This window comes from Anas platyrhynchos, chromosome 9 (assembly GCF_047663525.1).
Source record: "Anas platyrhynchos isolate ZD024472 breed Pekin duck chromosome 9, IASCAAS_PekinDuck_T2T, whole genome shotgun sequence".
In the NCBI taxonomy this organism is placed as follows: Eukaryota; Metazoa; Chordata; class Aves; order Anseriformes; family Anatidae; genus Anas; species Anas platyrhynchos.
This window is the reverse complement of record NC_092595.1, coordinates 12,055,989-12,079,323: the sequence shown is the minus strand read 5'-3', so window position 1 is coordinate 12,079,323 and position 23,335 is coordinate 12,055,989. Positions and strand designations below refer to the sequence as shown.

The following is a 23,335-nucleotide window of genomic DNA, read 5'->3' as shown; positions in this document are numbered from 1 at the left end:
TGGGGAGCAGCAATTAGCGATGGCACTTATTGGTCTGCCCCACTTTGGGCCAGAGTTTATCTCCCTCTGACATCTCCTTGGTCTTTTGTCCTCAACCTGCTTAGCATGGTTAAATGGCAAAGCAATCCTGGGGTTATTCCTCAAACCTTGTGCTCCCCTGAGTCCTCTGCCTGCTGCTGGTGCCACGCTCCTACAGCGCCCAGGAGTGCTGGGAGCTGGGCAGAGCCCAAGGAGATGTCTCCCATCTTGGGGTCACCATTTTCCTTCTGTATAGGAGATAATCCCTGAGCAAAAACTTCAGATGGAAACTAACACTTCTGTATGTATATTTATAATACAAAAATATTAAGTTCCCTTAAAAAATGGGGGATGAGAGTGAGCATGTGAATGTGCTGCTACGTTTAGGATATGGGAGTAGTTATGATTCCAACCTCTTTTGCATGCTTATGATTTTGGACCCAGACCTTGCCTGTATCAAAATTTCAATTAAATTTCCCATTGATGAAAAAGCCCGGCTCTGCAAATACAAAGATGCTGAAAAGGAGTTGTTACTGCAGTGGTAAATCTGTCATTCACGTACAGCTCACAAAGTTTGCCCTGTGAGCGAAGTAACTGTGCTGCAGGTGTCGGAGGCTGAGAGATTTGCCCAGCTCCAGCATCCAGGTCCATAGCAGCTGTGCCCCACTGAGCTCTGCCCAGGAGCATCACTGCAGGGCTGCGTTCAGACACCCTCCGGACTGAGATTGTCATTCAAATGGTGCAATCCACCGCCACGAGATCTCGCCTTGTGTACTCATCTGTGTAATACGCAGCTCGATCAGTTTAGCCTGTGGCAGCCACTCGCAGGGACCATCACGCTTTATCTAGCTTGGCGGTAGCTCTCTGCGTTATTTGAAAATCATGGCAGATGCTCCCCAGACTGTAGCTTTTATTTTAAGTTCTTGAAACTGGAGCTGAGGATGAGGTTCTGTAATAAGGGAAGGACAGCACAGTATTTTCTCTTTTACTGGTAAATTTGGTGGAATACAGAAGTAGAGGGTTTGGGATTATTTAAACACTGAAAATGTGTTGTGCTCTGGAATAAAGTATTTTGGCTTCATAGCTACCTTGGGGTGTTCGCCTGGTTTTGGAAATACTTGATGTGGAAAATGCCGGAGTCTTTTGGTTTTAAAAGACTGAGCATCTTCATTTAAAGACATGCCATAAAATAAGACAGGCCATAAAATCCTTCCTTTCTTCCCCTTTAAAAGAGAGCAAGGGGGAATTGATCCTAAATTTCATCTTTGACCTTTCTGTTACCGTGATGGGCTGACCCCCACAGGGCTGTGACACTTCACACATTGTTGAGCCCAAAATACAAAGAACAGCCTGACATTCTCCAGCCTAGGCCATTCTTGGCTATGAGGAGGTGTGGACTGACAGTCCTTGGTGGTGTCCCGGCGCTGCGGCACAGACAGACAGCAGGTGATGTCCTGTGCCCGGGCCATCTCTTGGGATCAAACCTTTTGTTGTTCTTCTGTTTGCTGGTGCCTGGTCTCTGCTGTGCCTGCCAGCAGGGATTCCTGTTAGCACCCACTGCAGCTAGCTCGATTAAATCCGAGCTATCAAATTTATGTTGGTTTAAGTCACCAAAGAGCCATCGCGTAGCAACAGCTTCCCAGTGACCTTACAGCTGCCCCTACCTTGTTCTCCCCTTCCCCAGGGATGGCAACGTGCACACATGTACTGCAGAGCAGCTCCTTTGTGTGCAGATGGCAGCACATTCCTGTCTCTTGTAAACGATTTACAAACCTTGATGCTTATGTGCAGGATGTGTAGGGCCCTGTATTGTGCCAGTACTGGAATTACATCCATAAACTTAGGCTGGAAGTTGGAAAGAATGTTTATGACTAGCAAAGGGACAAATTTCTCAAACAGCCTGCTGTAGGAGTAACAACCTGTTTGGATCTTTTCTTAACGTTTTCTTTTAAGCTTTTATGGTGAACCTGTTTAAAGTGTTGAACCACACTAGTTACGGATGGATGTATGGGGCAGGGCAGTTGATGTTTTGGAGCAACAGCAGTCGTCTGTGGGCCTCAAGATAGCACTTGCAGTGGCTTCCCTTGTTTTTTCCTGAAATGAGACATTGTGGGAGTGTCCCCACACTGCTGCCTTCGTGCTGTGGACACCTGGGCAGGTTTGGCTTATGGTGACTCCCGGGGCAGCAGGGCTGCTGCTGAAGCAGGTCAGGAAGGTGCCTGCGTGCTGGCTGGCGTCTGGGGTGCTGCTGTACAATGCCCCTGCCCAAACCCCTATTTCCCATTCTCTTTCCCCTGCTGCTGCTGCTGACCTAAAGTATCTTTGGGAACACTGATGAGGGCAGTTCCTAAATACCCCATCGCTTCCCTTTCCTGCTTCTATAGCTCAGCAACTTCCCTGCCCTGTGCCATGCTGCCGGCAGCAGTTCTGTAAGTAGCTCTGAAAGGTGTCGGTGCCTTCTCGTCAGTGAACCCGTGGGAGCTGCCGTAAGCACAGGCAGCCTGGAGCCTTCCTTACACCTTATCGTGCCGGTTTCAGTTCTGTCACTGCAGGCAGATGCCTTTTATAATTGGTGCTGATAATGGTCATAAGACGTCGCTTATGGAGTGCGAGGTGGTAGGTAGCTGAGGGAGAGAAAAATCTTTCCAACCAGATGGTTGGATCAGCAACAGCGTGGTGCCAGGGTTGGCTCGTGGTTGAATTGGGATCCCACTTTGCATGCTTACGTCTGCTAGAGGGAAAAAAAGTTTGAGCTGGGGCTGTAAAATTAACACTTCTTGTCATGGTGTCATTGCTGCATTGTCTCCTTGTACATGCAGGGCGTGCAGCGTTAGCAGCATACAGCATAAAGACATTTCTAGGTATGGTGTTGTGGTTCTGTGCTGAGATGAGTCAATTCATTCTGTGTCTGCTGAGAGGTGGAAAGAAAATCTCCGTGGCTGTTGTGCTCCATCAGCTTTCCTAATCGCTTCAAACGCCTTCTTCTGAAGGTTGTTGTTCCCTCAAAGGCCCGATGACTTGTACAGTGTTTAAGAGCACTGATGGTGTGCAGATCGGTGTGTACTGTCTCTCTGGAAGATTTCAAGGGTGGCGAGCTCCTTGTTTCTGGGGTTATTTGTGTATTTATAGGTAGGTGGATAGGAAGGAATAAAAGCCTGTGCTTTTTCATTGAGACCTTTTTGGGTGACGAGGATGACACACTGAAAGCAAGCAGTTTTTGTTCTTCTGAATTCATCCTTGAATATGAAAACACAACAAAGCTCTTGCCCCTGCAAGCTGATACTGGGAAACACATTCAGTGTTCTGGGAAACCTCAAAGTAAAATGGGACCTCAGAGTGATGGGGAGGTGCAGAGAGGCTTATTCATATAGGTTTAGGGTCTGGGAGTGACTTCCCTGTGAGCACTCTGCAACCAGGAGCTGCTTTTCCCTGGAAGCTCTGGGGTGTTGTGTGGTGTGGTGTGCCATGACTGGAGCAGTGTTCCTGGGTTAAACTCTGAAACTCATCCTTTAAGGGAGGCAGAGCCTTTTGCCCATAGATGTCAGGAGGTGCTTTAGTGTTTGGCACTGCATCAAGCTGTCGGTACAGATGTAGCCAGTGTGTTTTGTCTGCAAATTGTAGATCTCTTTTCCTGCTCAACTTTCTCTTTAAAAGCTTCAGTTACAGAACTCCCTATCATAGCTTTTACTGGTTGCAAGGCTAGGTTGAAATCTTCTGGAAAAAGAAGAAACTGTGAACTCTGAGCACATCTGACATGGGATGTGCTGGGGATACTGATCAATTTATGGCAAAAAGGATTTAATGCCTTAGAAGAACCCTTCGGGTGCAATCCACCTCAGCCTGTGGCTTCTCCACTGCATCATGTTTTGAATGCAAGCAGGGCTGCGCTGAAAGCATGCTCACACAGCCTGGATTCACTGCACACTAAACTCAATCCATAGGTAAAATTGCAAATCGGATTATTCTTCCCATGATGTTCTATATCTTCATTAAAAATACACGTATGCATAAGAGCCCTAAATGGCAAATACGTGAATCAGAAGCTTATAGATATCCTATTTTGAGGATATTCCATCTCTTATGAAGCAATTAATCTGAAATACTGTAAGAAAATCTGTATTATCTGCTTCCTGGGAATTTGCAAGTAGGGCTTTGAACCAAAATAGAGCTGTAGTGGAGGCAAGTAACAGTTCTTCAGGTAATCTGGCGATCCTTTCCTGTTACGCCACATGCTTTGCAAATGCTAGTTTCCCACACATTTTTCTTAGTGGAAGATGTGAACTTTTTCCCTAGTCAGCCCAACCACAATACTTCTTCAAAATTGGGGGGGGAAGTCACAATGGTATTTTTTTCTTGAAAATGTCATTTAAAAAAAAAATGTGGGGGAGAAACATTCAAGCTGCACTTGTGAACATGCATGGCAGAGCGCAGACCGAGTGTGTGAGAATGGCAACGTGTTTCTGAGGTGTTTAGGGCACTTGGAGATGGTCTTAAAGATGTTTGGGGCTGGGCTAAGGACTGATGCAGCAATTTACCGTTCAGCCCTGACACAAGGCTTTTAGCAAGAGCAGAAGCATTTGCTGACAATTCTGGCAAACTGCTCACGTTGCGCATCATCTGACTCGAGGTGAAAACAGAATTGTCTGGAAAGTCTTTGTGGGTGAGCCCGTTCCTGAGTACGGGTGTCTAGCGCCACTTCAGCCTCCTCAGGAAGCCTGAGATATGGGCAGGAGCATGGGCAGATGGACCCTGGGACCTTCAGGAGCTGCAGTCCTCTGGAGTGCAAGGGCCTAGGCAGGACACCCTACAAATCCTTCAGCTGGGGAAACACAGCTCGGCTATTGAACAAATTAGGCAGAAATCTGTAAGCTGTCGTTAGATGAGAGCACCTTCTGGTGTGGAGCCCATCAGCAGCATCTGCACAGAAGCCAGAGGGACCAAACCAAGTGGAAAAGCAGGAGTGGTGGGAGGTGGTGGTTGTTCATCTGAGTTGGAGAGGCAGGAACAAAGGGGTAAAACCCCACTGAGCTGGGTAAACGCTGTGCTTTGTGCTTATTTACCAACCTCTTCCCCAAAAGCTCTGTCAGCCCTACACGGCATTACCCAGCCTTTTGATGTACTCCCAGGGTTACGGTACGCAGTCCCTAAAGCAGGGTGCAGAGCAGCTCTCTGCAGACACCAGCGATGAACTACAAATACTTGCAGGAGGGGAGGGCACTTGCCCAGCCTCAGCTCCCCGCTAATCTCTGCACCACAGCTCTAATTAGGAGATGAGAAGCCAGCCCTGTCTTTCCTGGGTAGCGCTCTGGAGCCAAATTTCTAATGAGCTGACACTCATTGAAACCACATGTGCTCTGTTTTTTCCTTGAGCTATAATTGAGTCTGAGCCGCTGTTCTGGGCTCTTTGTTAAACTGAGACTGCAAGAACATGTGTCAGAGCTGAACCTAGAACTGCGGTGAGGTGTGGGCTCACAGCTGGGGGGTGAGAGCTGGAGAGTTTTTGTTAGTACAGGGATGCAAGTACGCAAAGCCTGAAAGCTGTTGTCCTGCTGTGTCTTTTGTCTGTTTCCCTGGTAAGATAATTTCTGCTACAATGGGATTTCAGGAGTTTCATGGGAGAGGATTTGTGTCTTCCCAGAGAGCTCACAGTGCAAAGCCCTAGCCCTTGTGCCTTGCCCACACCTGGTCCATGGGGGAAGAGCGGCTCCACCTCAGGTTTTAGCCCTGTGTCGCCTCTTCCAGGATGGGGTTTAATGGCTGAATGGGGCAGGTACAATATGATGTGCAGGCAACCGTCACTTTCTGTAGACTAAGGCTTCTCCTAAACCCCTTTATTACATACTTTTTGTTTAAAATCTTGCAGTCTGAGCCACCCATGCAGGCTCTATGTGAACGTGTGCAGTCTCACCGCTGTTAGTAAGCTTCTGCTTTTATTAGCCTCAGGTCCAGATTTTGTACAGTTCTCACATATTCTAAACCTGAAAATGAATGCCTTCGTCTTCCCACAGCATTTCTGTGCTTCTTCTGCCTATGTAAACTTGGCTTTAACTCCTCTTTTTCTGTTGATTTGATCATCTTCCCTCACGCTGCCCTGTCTGTGTCCACCTGCTATCGAAACAACACTTTGGCTACAGAACTAAAAAGTTTAGGGAAAAAGGCTCTTGGTGGATGCTCCTTGAGTGAGAAGCCAGAGCTGACAGTTCTTATCAGGACATCAGGCACATCCCAGGTAAGGGGTAGCTTCATCTCTCTGCACCACTGGAAAGCCATCAAGTCCAAGCTTGAGTTTACAATTGCCACAGACGATTGCCCCTGCTGACATGTCTGTGCACAGACATGTCAACGGGGGGAAGGTCATTCCCTTAATTGCTTTCAGTCATTACATAAAGGCTGTCAGTGAGGAGCTGGAGCTACTCAGAAGTTTTAATTCTGGCCTGACATGGTGGCATTGCCCTGGCCCTCACACATCTGTGGGCCTCCCTCTGCAGGAGGTGGCTTTTGTCGCTCCAGGCTGACTCCTCCTCCTGAGAAGTTGTTCTCCCCATCAAGGTGACATTGAGGAATGATGGTGAGACACATCACTGAGGAGAAGAAGCACTCAGCGAGGAACTGTGACTCGGGGGTGCTGTTATCCCATAGCACCAGGGTCTTTTCCCAAAGGGGTATCAGCGATCCTCCAGATTTACCCATGGCCTCATCCCCTTAGTTCTGAGGGGAAGTCACTCTCTCCTAAGCAGCAGCAGCCAGAAAAATTCATGATGTGCAGCTTTTGTTGCAGGCGTGGTACCAACCTATGGCTTCTACAGCCCAGGGAGACTGAGCTGCATGGATGCAGGGCTAGACCCCAAAGAGGGTGGGCGAGGGGGCTGAGATAAGCACGTGGAGCCTTGTGCTGTGGTTAGCAGGTCACCACGCTCTGTCCTTTCCCCCTCACCAAACAGAGGTCTTAATCGCATCTGCTGGAGATGCTACGTAGTACCTGCACTTATCACATCTTGAACCCCCCAGTTTCTCAGGTGCTATAAATTGAGTCATTCTTCCCAAAAGTTGCATAGAGCTGCTCTCTGTGTTCACACAATAGCTTCAATGGAGCTCTTCAGGGGGTTGGAAGTAGAGGGTTTAGACGCAGGTTGAAGCCCTGAAGTTGTGACGTTGGCAGGACTATTGCAGACCATGCAGTGGCAAGGCGGTAGCCAGGAGAGGACTTTGAGGGCTGCCCATCACCCTCTTTGCCAATTTTTCAGAAAAGGAAGATTCTTCTTTGTGCTTTTTGCAAGTTGGAGAGTGGAGAGAGTTTATCTTGTGAAGGTGTGTACTTAATCTGGTGTAGCAAAAATTAATTGTAGCTTCCCACTGAAGGGGGCAGCTAGTGAGATTGTTAGTGTGACTGTCATGCGAATGCATAGCAATGAAATGCAGCTGTCCTTTAAAACAGGCAGCCTGTTTTGCCAGGTACTTGCTCTGTTTTGGACGTTGGCAACAGCTTTCTTTTGTGTTGTGAAACACAAAGATTACTGGGGCAAAAATGATGGAAAGGAGGGGGTTGTATTTGGAAATGCATGTACCACGCAGTCAGAGGAAAAGGTTTGAGCTTACAGTCTTATCTTCTGGAGTGTGGCACTAGAGTGGGGGATCTTGGTGGAGTCATTTGTAATAATGTTTGTATTAAATGTCCAGACGTGTTGGGGGACAGTGGGGACCATCTCGAACGGAGACACCCGTGCCCTGACTATTCTAGCAGGGATGCTCAGTGCTTCCAAAATATCTCGTCCTCCTGAGGTGTGCTAACCTCAGCTACAAGAACGTGAAGACACCCTTAAATATTGGATACTTTCTTTAAAAAGACATCTAAATGGACCTTGCCCAGAACGTGTTCTTGTGCTGAGTGTGTTCTGCTTCACATTTGTCATTCATGCAGAAGATGTAATGGAGGAGTGAGCTGCTGGACTGGATTTAGACGGTGCTAGAAATTTTTCATGATGCTACAAGAAGATGGTGATTCTGAGGTCTTTAGCTTTGATAGTGCCTTTTCAGGGAGCTTGTAAGTAAATGCCTCATCTCAGCTATTGATGGGGCAAGGCTGGCAGTTAAGTTCTCTACAAGGGCAGTTGTTTTACCCAAAAATTGGAGGTCAGTGATAGCCTTTCCTTTACCTCCCATTGCCTTCTGACATTGTGACAAAGCACTGATCATTAGATCTGGCAAAGCACCTCGGCAGAACAAGGATGATGCTTCAGTCTGGGGTGTAATTTGCATAAAATAGGTTTAATGACTTCCATCTCTCTAATATGCACTGAAAGCAGCTGCACTGGACAGATATAACCCGACAATCAGTGCAATGTGTCAGCTGCACTACAGCGTTAGCCTGCTTGGTGAGACGTACCTGTATTTAACAAATAGGATGGCCAAAGGAAGGCTAATTTGTGTATTTTTTTAGCAATGAGCAGATATGAAAGAACTTCTGATTGAGAGGCTTGATGGAGTCTTTGAGCTTAGGTCTAAGCGAACGGAAATTTTCAACTCGGCAAATGCAGCTGGATGAATAATTTGTAGTGAATAATCTACCCGATGGCTCTCACCGCATTTAGGATTGACAGCAAACACATCACAATTTTAATTATTGGGAATGATTTGCTGAAATATTCAGGAGCTATTTTTGGTTCCTGCAGACTGTGCATGGAAAAGTTAGCTATTTAAAAGCCAGACTCCTTTTTTGCCGAGCTCCTGGCTGGTCTCCTTGTTCCATGCAGAGCGTCTGCAAACAGGACAGCGGGATTGCTTGCATCCCGACTTGAATCATCCCGGTGACAATTTCACACGTGGCAGCCTTAAAAATAATAATAAAAACATCGTGCAAGACTTCCTACCCAAACACTCAGCAGAAAAGGTGCGAGAAGATCTGGGGCAGGGCTGATTTGTTGGCTCTGGAGGCACTTGTGCTGAGGGGTTTCCATGCAACCAGGATGGGAATCTGCAAAGTAGAGAATGGAGGCTTTTGGAGAGGTGGGGAAGGCTTTACAAAAATGAATATTCCTCCCTCTCCTGTACTTTTCCCTGCTTTGAGGAAGTCAGAACCTCGGGACTGGCCATCAGCACGTCAGGCAGGGCGTTTGATGTTTGAGTTGTGCATGAGTGAGGCCATGCACTAATCCCATGGCTCCTACTATAGGGACTTTACCAACAGGGCTGGTTCACCCAATCTGCTGGACACAGTTTTTTGCCCTCTGGACCCTCATCCCCCCCTTTTCTCCTCCCCATGGTGTGGTACCACCGCTACACAGTCCCTCCATCCCACTAGGAGGTTGTGCGCTGCCCACGGCCCCAGGGGAGAGTTGGCCTGGGGGCCATGCAGGCACCAGGGGGAAAATCAGGGAGAGGCAAGCCTCTTCCCGAGGGGCAGGGCGAGAGTAACACGAAATAGGAGTTTCCCTTCTCACCTGCAAAGAAATCGAGGTGGAATCTTTGAGAAAGGAATGGACGGGGGTGAGTAAAAATGTGGCTTTCCTGAATAACTGAAACAGCGAGAGGAAGGTAAGGAGAGCTGCAGGTGCAGATCAGGCTGCTCTGTCTGGGCTCCGGTTAGCTGCTCTCTAAAATGTTTTGCTACCCTCTGGTGGCTTTCCGAGGACTTGTGTGGTACAGTTTTCATTCCTTGTTCAGTCCCCTGCCAACTTTTTTATAGGAGATGCATTGAGAAACCCAGATCTGACGGGGGAGGTTATTTTTGCTGATTCCAAAGCAGTGGTACAAAAACAATGGGAAGGCAGCTTTGGTTTGTTCTTCTTTTTCCTTTTGTTTATATCCAGTCTCTTTTAGCCTAGCATTACAGCTGCAAAGACGGCTTGGCCAGGGAGCTAAAATGAAAGAAGAGCTTCGTGCCTAGGCTGGCTGTGCCGTGGGACCGTTCAGTGTTTGGGACTGACGCTGGCTTTGTGACCCTGCAGAAAGCAAACCCGCGTCCTCTGCAGCTGAGCAGAGGACACAAACTGAGCACTGGTGATGTCAGTAACAGCAAAACTCCCGTGATCTGTGAGCCCAGAATAGGTCCTATTCAGCCTGGTGCAGGGCAGTGCTCACAGCTCCATCTTCCTGTCGCCGTGCCTTGGTCTTTGTTGTTCAGTGACTTCTTGTTTATTTTCCCTTTTCCATCTTCCCCGCTCTCTAATTGATTCTGTGTCATGGCCTCATGGCAGAGGAGTCATAGGTAGGGATTTAAAGGGCAGTGGTTTGGCAGATTTTACAAGAAGCTCCACCCAGGCATTAATTCCTGGGTTATGGGGTCAGAGAGGCTCTTGTGATCTTCTCAGGCTGAGCTCCTGCAGAGAGCAAGCGGCAGGACTGCCCTTGATTGACTCCTGCTTGAAGTGCAGCATCGAACAGAGCAAACATCGCATCTCGATTTAAAATTGTCCAGCGGTGGAAGATTCACCATGTTAAATTGTTCCAGTGCTTTATCACCTTCACTCTTCTTGTTTCTTAGCTCCTAGAGCTCCTAGCCTTGGGTTTTCTTGTTTCTTTGTGAACTTGAAAAGCCACGTGTTGCCAAAACTGTGCCTTGCGTAGGAAGGACTCGTGGGTTCGGTCAAGTGGTCAGCCAGGCAGAGCTTTGAAAGGCACCTTGGTTGTAAGAAGCAAAAAGTTGTTAACTAAAAAGGTCCAGGGTGTGAGGCTGGCATGTGATGGCATAAACTCATTGCACAGAAGGCACTAAAAATAAAAATAAAGGCACTGCTGGGAAGTACATGCACTTTTGCCTAATGCATATCTGCACTGGGTGTTTCTGTAGTTCCCGTATTTGAAACATGCAGGCAGGATTTATAAGGGTTTTCTGAGGAGATCTAATTGCAAGAGCATTGCAGAGACTGGGTTTGACAAGAGATGCTGTGAAATATAAGAGCATTTGTTGTTTTGAGTGTTTTTTGTAAATCAGCTGCGCTGAGGCCCTTTGAGATGCAGGCTGCCACGTCGAGCACCAGGATTGTTGGTAGCTTCTTGCACTGCTGCAAATCACCGTACGTTTAAAACCCGCTCCATCCATCTCCCAGCCTGGCAGAGCTTCGGGGTGGAGGGCAGCCAGCGCCTGTTGTGCTGGTAGCAGGATTTAGCCTACAAAAACCCAGAGACAGAGGAAGACCAGAAGGCTGGTGGGGCAGTAAACACAGCGAGAAGGCCACCTTAAAGGGAAAAAAGTGGTGGTAGGGTTTTTTTTCAGTCCTCTCTTCCCAAGAAGAGGTATTGTGGCAGGACAGAAGTGCCAACCTCAGCGTCTCTGTACAATATTTGTTGGCCTTGTACGCAGCTGCCGTGGGAACAGCTCTGCTGCTGGTGTTCAACATCCCCAATACATCCCCAATCTATCTTTTGGTGTTGATGCTTTCCAAAACCGATGACACATCCTGAGTTAATGCCAGTAGTCGTAGGTACGTCTTACACCATCTTTTGCAGCAAGATGCAAGCTTGTTTGGGCTGTGTTATGGGCTGGTTGGACTCAGTCTGGTTCAGGACTGCAGGCTGTGTAATTGCTCGGGTGTCGGAGTTGCTCCAGTCTCCCAGCAGCCCTAAACTAAGTGCAGCGCTCTGCTGATACGGCTGCGAGGAATTTCTGATAGGAAACAGTTCACATCCATCCCACTCAGGGAAACTTCTTCCTTGGATTTTTTTTGTCTGGATTTTTCTGCAGTTGGATCAGCAGGAAAATGCTTTTTCAGCTGTGATCACTGAGGTTCCTGGAAGATTCTTTTTGTGCAAACCTCTTCCCTCGCTTCTTGTATAAGAGGACATTAGAAATGGAGATCTGAAAAAAAAAAAACCCCAAAAAAAAAAAAAAAAAAAAAAAACAAAAAACCACACACACACACAAAACAACAGAGAAAGTGTTGCATCACCTATCAAAAGGAAAAGAAATCAGATGATGAAAAGGAAAAGAGGTCTCTGTCCTTAACAGTCTTTCCATCGCATTTGGAAACAAAGCTGGCCATGGTTAGGAAAGAACAACCCCATCCAAAAGCTTCACCAGCTGGGTTTGAATCCTGAGAACTGGGAGGGAAAACACACCCCCGAAGCTCTGCTCCTCCCTGCTTTCCAGGGCACTGCACCCTCGGCTGACTTTCCCAAAAGGCACTTTGGGGATGTAGCCTACATCTCTGGAAGGAACAGAATGGGGAACATGTCTCTGCTAATGAAGGCTGCAGCCAGAAATAAGAGTTCTGGAAGAGGAAAAGTAGGTTAAAAGCAGCCAGCAACGGAAAGCAGCTGAAGCTGGAGTGGGCTAAAGAGCTCTTGAGCATCAGACAGCGAATGGCTTTGCCTCCCTCCAAGTTCCCAGGTAGTGCAGCCCTGGCAGACTGACAGGGCTTCTGGGGTGACTTGTCACAAGATGTTCAGCTTGTTGTTTTTTCTCCCCTTAGCTTTTTATTTTTAGTTGAGTTCTCCCACTTACCACATGCTGCAGTGACCCCTACTGCTGCCAGCAGTGAAGGGCCCATCTCCGTGCAATTATTACGCTCTGGGAAAGTACTCCGTGTAGGTTTATCAACAGCATCCCTTATACTGGCCAAGCCAGCGTGTGCTCATCTTCATCCATCCTAAGTCAATGTGAGCACCCCTGAGGGAAATGCAAACTGGCCTCGGCAAGAATCCCACATCAAACATCCCTTGGTAAGAACGATATTAAGGGAGAAATCGCGGGGTACCACAGGCGTGAGCCAACAGTTTCTACAAGGTGAGGACCTATGTGAGGAAGCAAGATGGCAGGAATAGAAGGAAGAAATTTTAAAATGACGGCTCCATCTCTGACAGCCCAGTGCTTTCCCGGTGACTTGTTCCCAGGAATGGGCCAGTTCTAGTTTTAGCTGCTCAGGGGCTGTCCCACAGGCTGGAGCAGATGTCAGCTCAGAGGTTGCTCTTGATTATTAATTTACTCTGCCTTAATGGAGGCCCATTACCAGGTGCCTCCCTGATGGTGTGCAAGTAAAGCTGGCATCTCTGCTGAGAAATGTCCCCTCTTCTTTTGGTTCAAGTGAGAGGGCAAAGAGGCAGCTCTGGAGCCCTCCTGTCTGAGCCTGGAGATGTTTCTCCAGGAGGCAGGGTGCAGCTGGCCAGAGGCTCAGTCCCCTTTTAGCAGCTTCTTCAATAGGTCCTTTGGGCAGTCTGTCCCAGGAGAGCTTCATCCTGAGAAGGATCCTTCTCCTTTCACCCTCTTTGCCCTGCACGGAGCGCTGTTGGACCAGAGCATTTCTGTGCGATGCTGAGCGATGCTGAGTTGCTTATGGCTTCATTACGGCTTGATGCTGAGCGCAAGGGAATGAAAAGCAGCTGATGTGGCTGTGACCCCTGCTGTAACTCAGCAGGGGGAAGGAAAGAAAGCCTCCTGGGAGTTGCCCTTTCCATTCCTCACACCCTCAAATGCCATGTGCTGCCTGGCACTGCGCTCAGGGCTCTGCCGTCCTGAGAAATGAAGAGTGAAGCTTGTGTTTTACAATGAGCTGCTCCAGCGGGCCTGGAGCCAGGATGAGCTGGGACAGAGGGAAGCTGTGGTTTGGGCAGGACGTCTCCTGCTGCGTGCTTGTTTTCCTCGCAAACCTCCCATTGCTTCTCTCCGTGGCACAGGAGCCCCACTCAGCCCCACGAGGACCTCCTGGGGACGTACAGTGATTGTTCCACAGCTGGGAGCGCTGAGCCGGCACTCTGCTAGATTTGGTGGTGGTCCACGGGTTTATGTGTGATGTGAGAGCATGTTCAGAACATTTTTGCTTTCACTGGACGTTTTCCCCCATTTATGCTACTGAACGTGTAGGACACAGCTGTGGGAACAGGGAGCGGTGGCTGTGGTGCCCCTTGCTCCTGGCAAGAAGTAGTGCTTGGGGCTGGGCAGCACTGGGGATGGCTGAGGTCTGCGCTTGTGGGTTTTGATCCTGCAGGGGCTTCCTTATCTCAGGGTTGCAAGGCACTGGACGGGATTCCTAAAATGTAGTACTGCCATCGCGTGGCACTTGTTTGGACGATGTCTGTGGCTCTTCTGGTGTGGGCAGGCACAAGGCTAACGCAGGGCTGGCTGGAGGTCAGGTAGCTCCAGCTGCTGAGGAAAGAAGGATTTTTACCTCCCCATAGGGGAGCAGGGCTTCCCAGGGGCTGATAATCAGTCTGAGCAGTGGCAGAGCAAGGCCATTACCGAGCATGTCACAAGGCAGCAGTGGCTCCTGGCCCTGGGAGCTGGCGATGTTACCTGTCACTGGCATGATTACTGCAAAGCAGCGTTGTGAACTTTCAGCAGATTTGGGGCCTTTCTTAAATCCCCAAGCCATTACGTAAGAATCACAACCTGACACAGTTATTTTCTGGTCCTGATGGCTGCAGAGAAACGCTAACAACAGCAACCTTAAAAGACCTGAGGCAAAGGCAGGGAAGAACCCCAAAGATGTTACCTGGCTTTGTTTCTATTGCCACAGCAGAGGATGGAGGAGGTGGCTCTGCCTCATGGCTGGCAGTGTTTGGGGTGGCTAACATCGAATGTTGGTCCTGAAACCATGAGCAGCCCAACCTCTCCTCATTCCTGCACGCATGTCAAATGTTGTGTGAGAAACTTGCAGGAACGTTTTGCTTTGATAAGGTCAAAGTCTCTCACCGAGACTTTTTCATCATGTTGTCAACTGAAGTATTTCGGCAAAGTTGAAATAATTTAGAAAATGTCACTTTAAGGAAAAGCGAGTGTTGATTTTTGGACCTTTTCGGAGCATCTGCCCCAAACAAAAGCAGTGGCGGTCCCTGAGAGAGGAGGTTCTGAGGATCTTTCTTTCTCTCTTGCACTCTGGTGAGGATGGCACTACGTGAGAGATGTTTTCCAAAAGGAATTTTCCCAGCCACAAAATCCTCTAAACTAAGCTCATGGAAAAAACATGCGATGGGAAGCCAAGGTTTTCAAGGTTGGCTTTTCTAAAGGTCTCGTAAATCCAGTCTTCAATTCTCTCGATACATGAACTTTCCAGTACATGTATAGTTACGTTATAACTACTCTGTAATATTATTATTTAATGCCCAGCTTCTGTCATTTCTTTGCCATGAGGACAAGCAGGGACAACCTGTGTGTGGGTCTGGCAAAGCCCCCACAGCCGCAGTGATGCTGCACTGGAGGAGCTGGGAGCTGTGGGCTCCAGAGGAGGGGTCTTGCCAGTGCAATCGAGGTTTTAAATGTGTCTTTAGCTGCAGTGACCAGCTAATGAGCAAGGGCTGAGCTGTTGTGCCCTGGTAGCAACTTCTCTGAGGTCTAAGAAGCTGTGAACTGGAGCAGAAAGCGTTTCTTGTACCGTTGCTCCCAAGGCGGGGAGTTGGGCAAGTACTTGTCCGGATGAGACTGTGCTACACGTACACGTGTCCTGTCGGTGTGCCTGAACAAACAGCACCGGAGCTCGGAGTGTCACTGGAAGCAGGCAGATGGGCAGGCTCGTAATGCCTGACCCCAGGGGCACGCCAACATCACAGGGGGGTTGCTGCCAGGCAGGGGGAGCTGGCTCCTCGCAGAGGTGGTCTGCCACACTCACCCTGAGAAAATCTCCTTTATGAAGCCTGCCAGCCTTTCCCTGTGAGAGGGATGGATTAGCTGTGTGCTCTTAAATGAGGAAAGGGGCCTGCCAGTTGCTCACATGTCACGCAGCAGGTCGGGGATGAACCAAGAGCGTGTCCTGGTTGAACTTAGAAGATGCACCAACGCTGAAGGAGAAGTTCCAGCATTGGCTTCGTTTCAGCAGTCACCTGCTCAAGGTGTCCCAAGCGCCGCTGGCTGGGGACTTGCCTGCCTCCGGGCCCCTCGGCACAGCGGCGAGCTGTTGCCCTCTAAGCATGGGTCATGTCTCAGGCAAAGCTGTCGCTGCCTGTTATGGATTAATAACCTTAATTACCGGGGTGCCGTGGGTCAGAACTTCCCAGAGCTCGCTGTATTATGGCCCTTTAATCTGCTTTTCTCTCTCATGATCTCCGAGCCCGGAGGGATCAGCAGACGGGGAGATCTCCTGCCTTCCTGCTCGCTTTTCCCTCGTGAGAGGCTGCAGAGACTGGTCGGATGGGGAGCAGAGCTGGCAGAAATCACACCCAGCAAGGAGGGCACCTCTGGAAGGTGCTTCTGCAGCTCTTGGGTGTGAAGCACAATGGGGCAATGCCTGGGGGTTGTGCTGGAATTCAGCCACCTGCAAGAAATCAGAGCCCCTCGCCCCATGGGGGGCTGGCAGTCAGGTGCGATCAGCTAGGGAAGAGCCGGGGGGATCCTGCCTTCTGAGTTCTCTCATCTGGGTAAACGTGATCCAGCTGAAGTCATGAACTTGGATTTTGAAGATGTTCCCCCCACTGAGGGGTCCCTTCAAAGAAAACGGGTCAGGTCTGATGAGTGGGGAAACTACCAGAGGAGGGAGAGACGTCTGCGGTCCAGCACGGTCCTAACTGCTCTTGAAGAGCAAGGGGATGGAGAAGAGGCAGGTTGCCAAGCAGAACAAAATCACTTGGAGGAAGAAAAGCAGAATTGAGCAGGAAAGAGCTGTAGAAGGATCTCCTGATACTGAGTGTCTGGTGAGCTAACAGCAGCATAAAGTCAGGGGTGCAGGGTAAAGCACCCACGGATGAAACAAATTATTCATGGTCATTAGTGGTAGGGGTTGCTCCTGGGGTTGTTTCCTCTTTGGTAGAAGACCTCAGAGAAGCTGTGGATCTGTCTGAAAGTGCTAGCTCAGCAGAAGCAAGCAGAAGTTACTGGGAAAGGTACAGAGAAAATGGGAGCTCTCACTGCACTACACTAGACATCCCTGGTGTGCTCGCACCTCGAATACTGCGTACAGCTCTAGTTCTCCTCCTCAAACAAACAACAAATAAAAGGGAACAGAACCAGGAAAGATGCAGGGAACAGTGACAAGGTCAGCAGAGCATATGGAAGAGCTGCTGCCCGGGGAGAGATGAAACAGATTAGGCATTTTCAGCGTCTTCAGAAATGAAACAATTGAGAAGGGAAATACGGTGGAGGCGTCTAAAGCCATGACTGTCACGGAGAACATGAAATTACCATTTCACGGTGTAACTACTAAGGTGAGCATTAAATGGAGCTTCCGAGAAGCAGTTTTAAACTAATGAAAGCTTCTCCCAGTGCATGATTAACCTGTAGAGCTTCTTGCCAAAAGACAGGGAGGAGACCAACAGTATTACTGGCTTCAAAAACCAATTACAAAAATTTGTTGCGGAGAAATCGATCAAGGGTTTTTAAATGTATTGTGAGACATCCCATGGATGAGGGAATCGCAGAGCTGCAGGGCACTGGCAGTGGGAGGACAGAACAATGTATGGCTGCCCCTTTCTTGCTCTGTTTTCCAGAGCATCCGTTCAAAGCCAGTGGCATTACTACCAAAGTATGCCTGGAGAAGTCTTAAAAGTTCCAGCTTCTGAAGTGTCACTGTGCTGAAAAATATCCTGAACAACCACTTTTCACTAACTCTGATTCAAGTTATTGGATACATACAACACGAGATTTCTTTCTAATGTCTGGAAATGCAACTACTACCTTGAGCTTTTTGTATATCTGAGGACAAACCTATTGAATGATAGAGCCTATGGGACATCTTTATTTATCTGAATCTGCTTTGGTGAGCTGGGAGGGGGCTGAGGTTTCAGCAGGCGAGTCTCCCCACCAGCAGCTGGAGTAATTGGGTTGTTCCCATGCATTCATGTGAGCTTTGTTGCTTTCTGAGCATGGAAAGGCAACTAAGAAATTGGTCTTTCTCATCTGATGTACAAAATTGAGCTGTCTTTTTTTTTTTTTTCCTCATCTTCCATTTGCTGTCAGAAGGTGTGTGTGTGATATGCTTTTTCCCTGGTAGTTTCCAGCAGAAAATAGCTGCAATCTTTGCCTTATAATGGGCACAATTTTTTACTGGTCAGGAAGAGGCTAATCCTCTCCGTGAATCTCCAGACCGAGCAATGACAGGAGATTCCTTACTTACACAGATTGTTGTCGTGTGGCCTTCGGTACCCCCCTGAACTCTTGCTGCAGTTCCCCACCGCCTCTGCACCTCGGTGGAGCTGGGTGAGAAGAAGCTGCATGTGGTTAGCACGGCTCTACAGCAAGCACTGCTCTTCTGCTAGTGCCCTGCCTCATGAAGGGGGGACAAAAGAAGGCACGAATACTCAGAGCATTATGATGACAGCAGGATAAGCTCTTGCACTGTAAAGAGATGTAATTTTTTAGCCTGTTCCTGAGCAGGCTTTGTTCAAATGGCTCCTGCAAAGAAAGATGCTGGGAAGAAGTGGTTATGGCTTTGCTGAGGAACATACCCTCAGTGATCACAGATGGATCCATGGGGTGAAGGTCGGGAAATGAGCCCCGGGTGCTCCCAGGGAGATGTGTAGGTTTACGAAGGGGGGCAAGGTCTGAGGGCAGCACTGGTGCCAGCCTGAACAAAGCTGCCGGGGCTCATGGACCATTTCTCACCACATCCACCTGCACTTGGCCAGGAAACGTAATGAGGGCAAAGACTTGCAAAAATGACCTACTTGTGCAGGCTGTTTATCTGCGAAGCAGGCACGGTGTTCAAAGGCCTGCAGGTGGTCAATGTAGGTGAAAACAGAAACAGAAGGGACCCAGCACCTTGAAAGATCAGCACCAGCCTTTCTGTGAATACAAGGGGATTGCATTTCCTGCCTGGTCTCTTCTGAGCTTTTGTTGACTTTCTTTTTGGGGCTTTGCTAACTGATAACTCCTGCACATTATGCTATTTTAATACCTAGCAAAGAGCCTTGTCTGCTAAATCACCTTATTTTTCTCTGATCGGAGCACAGTGTATTCCTCTTTTTAGTAGAAGGTATTAATTTAAATTCCATAATCCCAAACATATTCTCGTTTCTGTTCTGTGCTTCAGAAGGCCAATGGCATTTTAATTTAATAAGGGAGAAACACACATGACACTGTGTTCCCTGCAACTGTCTTCTGACCTCAATGAGTCTTTCCCAGCTTTCTTTATGTTCCAGCAAATGCAATCCCTGCTTTTATTGAAGAACTATTGTTCCTTATACCCAGCTTCTACCTGGCAAAACTTAAATATCTGTAACGTTTTCACAGTAACTTTTTAGACGTTATTTGCATTACTATTTAGTAATATAAGTTTATCGGTGGAGCCTTAGCGAGATTTATGTCCCACTAAAAAATCGTCTGAACATATGCTGGCCTTTTGCAGAGAAATAAAATTTATTTTGGTTTGCTTTGGTTTTGGATTAAAATGAGTTAACTTATCTAGCACTATCTTGATTTATGTCAGCTCCCTTTGTCTTTCCAAGTTCCATAAGCTTTGTTTACTGGGAGAACACTTACCTAATTGGGTACATGGTATTACTGAGTGTTTGTGGCATGTACACACTTGAGTCATGCATCACGGTTCCTAAAGAATCATCCTTTGCCGTTTTTATGCTTCCATTTTGCTGTTGAAGCTTACTTAATCCTACTCAGTTTTGAAAGAACGTGTGCTTGTTGCAGTCCTCGTGCCCCTCCTTTAGAAATGCCAAGGAACGCTCGCTCGCTCTTCTCACCGGTTTGATTCTGCTCCCCTTTGCTCTTGTAAGGCAGGATCCGACCCCTTTGGAGCCAGCCTCACACACAAGTGCTGGCAGATCACAACCTATCAAGCCTGGCTCATCGTTCTGGCTGGATGATGATGGAAACCCCTCAAGGAAATAGGGGTTATTTTATTGGTAGTTTTGTGGATTTTTTCTGAGTAGTTTTTCCGAGAAGTGTTATTTTAATGAACAGAGGTCTCAAACTTCAGCTGCCTGTTGCATTCTAATTTGTTCTTCTTACAGACTTCTGTAGCTTGTCTAATGCACATCTTTGCATGTCCGAGCAGTAGCACCTAATGCAGATAACACCTCAGCGCACCTCTGTCCTGGTACCTGGTGCTGCACTTCAGCATTGGCATCTCTAAATCAGAGCCCCCTCATTTACGGCTCCACGCTGGCTGCTAAGCAAGGAGGGCACCTTGACTTCAGATCTCGCTGTGCTGTCCTTGATCTGCCAGATCCAGAATTGTTCTCGTCTCAAACACGCTGCTGGGGCACTTGCAGAGACAGGGCTGTTGCTTTTTGTGCCATAACCGAAGTACCCCAGAACCACTGGTTGTGATTTAGGGTTTCACTGCGCAAACTACTTCTGGCCTTGTTTCAGAGGGGCTACAATTTTCCTCACCGATCAGGTGCAGCAGAGAAACAAAAGCTATGGGTGGTGGGGAGAGGTAACAGCTGCAATCCCAGTTTGGTGTCAGCCCTGCTAGGGCCTGGTAGTGCTCCCCAAACGCTGTAGAGCAGGCATTGCTGAGGGTTTCGGCTGGAACAAAGGTCCTGGATAAGTGGGGACGTGCAGAGAGAAGGGCGGTTCTCTTTGGCTTTATTCTGTGACTTGGTGGGTTTGCCAGGTCCTGTGTAATATTGTTTATTAATAACTAATCCCTGGCATCTATGCTACTTTGCATCCTTTTAATGGTGCTGAGCTCTATGCTACTGGCTCTGCTTCTAGCTAAGTGCTGTTTTCGGTGTACTAAGTAGGACGGACTGGAAAATAAGAGCTTCCATTTCATGAAACATTTAGCATTTTCATTTTTTGTTTTGTTTTCTTCGTGTTTGAGAGGAAAACTGAAACTGTGGGGGTGTTTACTAAGGGCATGAAAGACTGTGGTGCTCTCACAAACACTGGTTTTGCCACAAATCCTCAATAGCAGAACAACGTTTTTGTTGCTATCCCTGGTTGATGTGCATTGGTGCTCCAATCTCCAAGTGTTTATAGCTTTTACTTTTCCATCTTTATGGGGTTCCCAGTGTTGCAGCCCAGGTGCTGCCTGTGCCTCACTTTTTTTTTGAGCTGAGGGGCATCCTGCCACGAGTTAACAACGCAGCCTCTGTCCCCATGTGCACACAGAGCGTGATGTCCTAACTGCAGCCCCCAGAAAAACTTCAGTTTTTCTTTTGAATTGTGATGTATTTGGGTGGAAGAGTTCATGGGAGAGGTGGTTGTGTATTTCCCCTTCCCATGCAGGCTGTGTGCGGTGGGTTTTGCACTGAGTAGTTCCATAAATCAGCTCTGGGGAAAGCATCTTTCCCCAAGTGCCTGGTTGTGCCCGGGTCTTGGGCTGCGCAGCTCAAACACTGAGCTTGGAGTAAACCTGGCTGTGATGGGTTAAAAGCAGGGAAAAGAGACCAAAGGCTGAGATTGGGCAGAGAGCCCTCAGCCCCGCGCTGTCGCTGTAGCATCTGCGGGTGGAAGCAAGATGCGTAAGTGGGAAAAAAGGCTCCAGAAGTGGAAACAAGGACCCGTAAGCGACAGGAGGCAGGCCCTGCCTGCAGGCACGGCTGCTAGTGGTGCCCGAAGCCGAGAGGTGTGTCCTGGGCCACCGTGCGGGTCCCGTGCCCGGCGCCGAGCGGGGAGCCCCTGCCCGGCGCTGCCCGAGCCCAGCCAGGGGGCTCCCGGCGCGTCCCCGCTGCCGGCGGGGCCGGGGGGCGCCCCCCGTTCCCGGGGGGGATCCCGAGGGACTTCGGCAAGGAGGAAGAGGAGGGGAAGGGGGGGGTCCCGGCGGGGGCCGTGCCGGCAGGGGGCAGGGCTGGGAGCCGGCCGCTCGCGTTTCTAGGGCTTGACGTCCTTCCAGCTAGCCCGACCCCCTTCCCGGCGCAGCCTGCCCTTCCCCGGCGGAGAAGTCCCGAGAAGTGGCGGCGGGCCCCCAACCCCCCTTCTCCCCCTTCTTCATCCCCCCTCCTCATCCTCCCCCGGTGCCCGGCCGCGGCGATGGGCCGGGAAGTTTGGGGCCGAGGGGGGCTCCCGGCGCCCCGCCGCTGAGTGCCGGCCGCTCCGGGGCCGGTCCCTTTTCCGAGCAGCGGGAGGGCGCCACAAAGTGAAATCCATGAGGATTCTCGGGCTTCTCCTGGAGAAAGGCTCGCATATGCTGCAGTGTCTCTGTGGAAGGCGCCTGAGATCCAGCAACAGCCCAGGTGGGGAGCGCGCGTCCTTGTCCCCGCCGCCCTCGGCTCCCAGCCCGGGCGCCGCTCGGCCTGGGCTGGCCCCGTTTCCTCGCCCTCCTCATCCCCTTCCTCCTCCTCCCTTTCCTCCTCCTCCTCCTCCTTCTCCTCCTTCTCCCACAGGTGCCCGGGCTCTGTCCGTGGTGCTGACCCCAAAGCTTCGGCCCGGTGCCTTCGCCACCTTCCCCTCCTGACCTGGGTCCCCCATCCCACCGGCAGCCCCCTCTCGGGTCTGGTTCCTCCCCACAGAGCCCTCTCCTCATGAGCAGCCCCTCGTGTGTGTCCCCCACCCCATCTGGGACCCCCACCATAAGCGTTAACCCCTGGTCAGCTTAGGGCTGAGCTTCCCCAGGGTGCTTCCAGCCCCACAAGACTCAGGTGTGGGGCTGGGCGCGCTGCGAGAGCTCCCCATCCCCTTTGTTTGCAGTACCAGTGTTTGCTTGGAGGGTGCTGGACGTCTTCTTGAGTGGGGATGCCACGAGGAGCAAAGGGAACCCCCTGGCTGCCTCCAGTGGGGGGTGGGAGGCTCCCAGCCTGTCAGGGAAGGAGCATGGCTGGAGGCTGCATGAGGATGGGGCGCTCAGTGGGGTGAAGGGCTGGAGATGTGCTTGATCCCGAGTTGTAGTAAAGTGGTGTATGAAGAGGGGATGAAGTATACGAGCGCCTTGGGTTGTTATGGTACCACTCCTGAGTTTTAGGGTGGTCTTATAGAAGTCCTATCAGAGGTGTCTCTGCAGCTTCCTTTGTGCTGTGCATGTTTCAAGAGTCTGCCTTTCCCTTTCTACAACGCTGGGTAAACAGTAATGGAAAGAAACTCCGTGTTGTTGTTATTATTTAAGATTTGTAGAAGTTATAAAGCTCAGCCTGCTGCTTTGAGCTTCACTGGGTTTCAGTGCCTGGTTGGCTTTCTGCTGGATCTGCCTATTGAACCCTGACCATTGCAATCTTTGGGCACCGGATGCTTACAAGGATGTCTTTATAGTATCATTTTGTAATGCTGATGTTGTTTCCTTGTGAGAGATCTCAGCCTCGTGAGAGAGAATTTTCCACACCTCCTGTGTAAGCACTCGCTGTTACTCAGGGAAGAGACGGGCGGTGTTTGGGGAGCTGCTGCTGGGGCGGCCTGGCTTCCTTCTGGCCTTGCTAAGGAGCATCTGTGGCAGCCTCTGACTTCAGTGCACCAGGAGCTGGTTGTAGTGTCCTGACAGTTACCCTCTTGCGCTGGTTTGGCTTTTCTGATGGATGCTGTGCTAAGACATGATCAATGGATATGTAGTGACCGAATCTTTCCTCATTT

The 23,335-nt window shown here is 49.5% G+C and overlaps 1 protein-coding gene across 6 annotated transcripts in view; it reads left to right on the top strand.

Annotated features, from left to right (window-relative positions):
- Positions 1 to 23,335, top strand: part of FGF12 (fibroblast growth factor 12) — a 230,317-nt gene that overhangs the window by 79,412 nt on the left and 127,570 nt on the right. Inside the window, exon 1 of one of the 6 annotated variants that reach the window (XM_013108575.5) lies at positions 21,756 to 22,011. The exons of the other annotated variants lie outside the window; for them this stretch is intronic. Coding sequence (XP_012964029.1) covers positions 21,924 to 22,011 — 88 coding nt within the window. The 5' untranslated portion in view covers positions 21,756 to 21,923. Of the gene's footprint in view, positions 1 to 21,755; positions 22,012 to 23,335 lie in introns of those variants that run through there. 6 annotated transcript variants of the gene reach the window in all.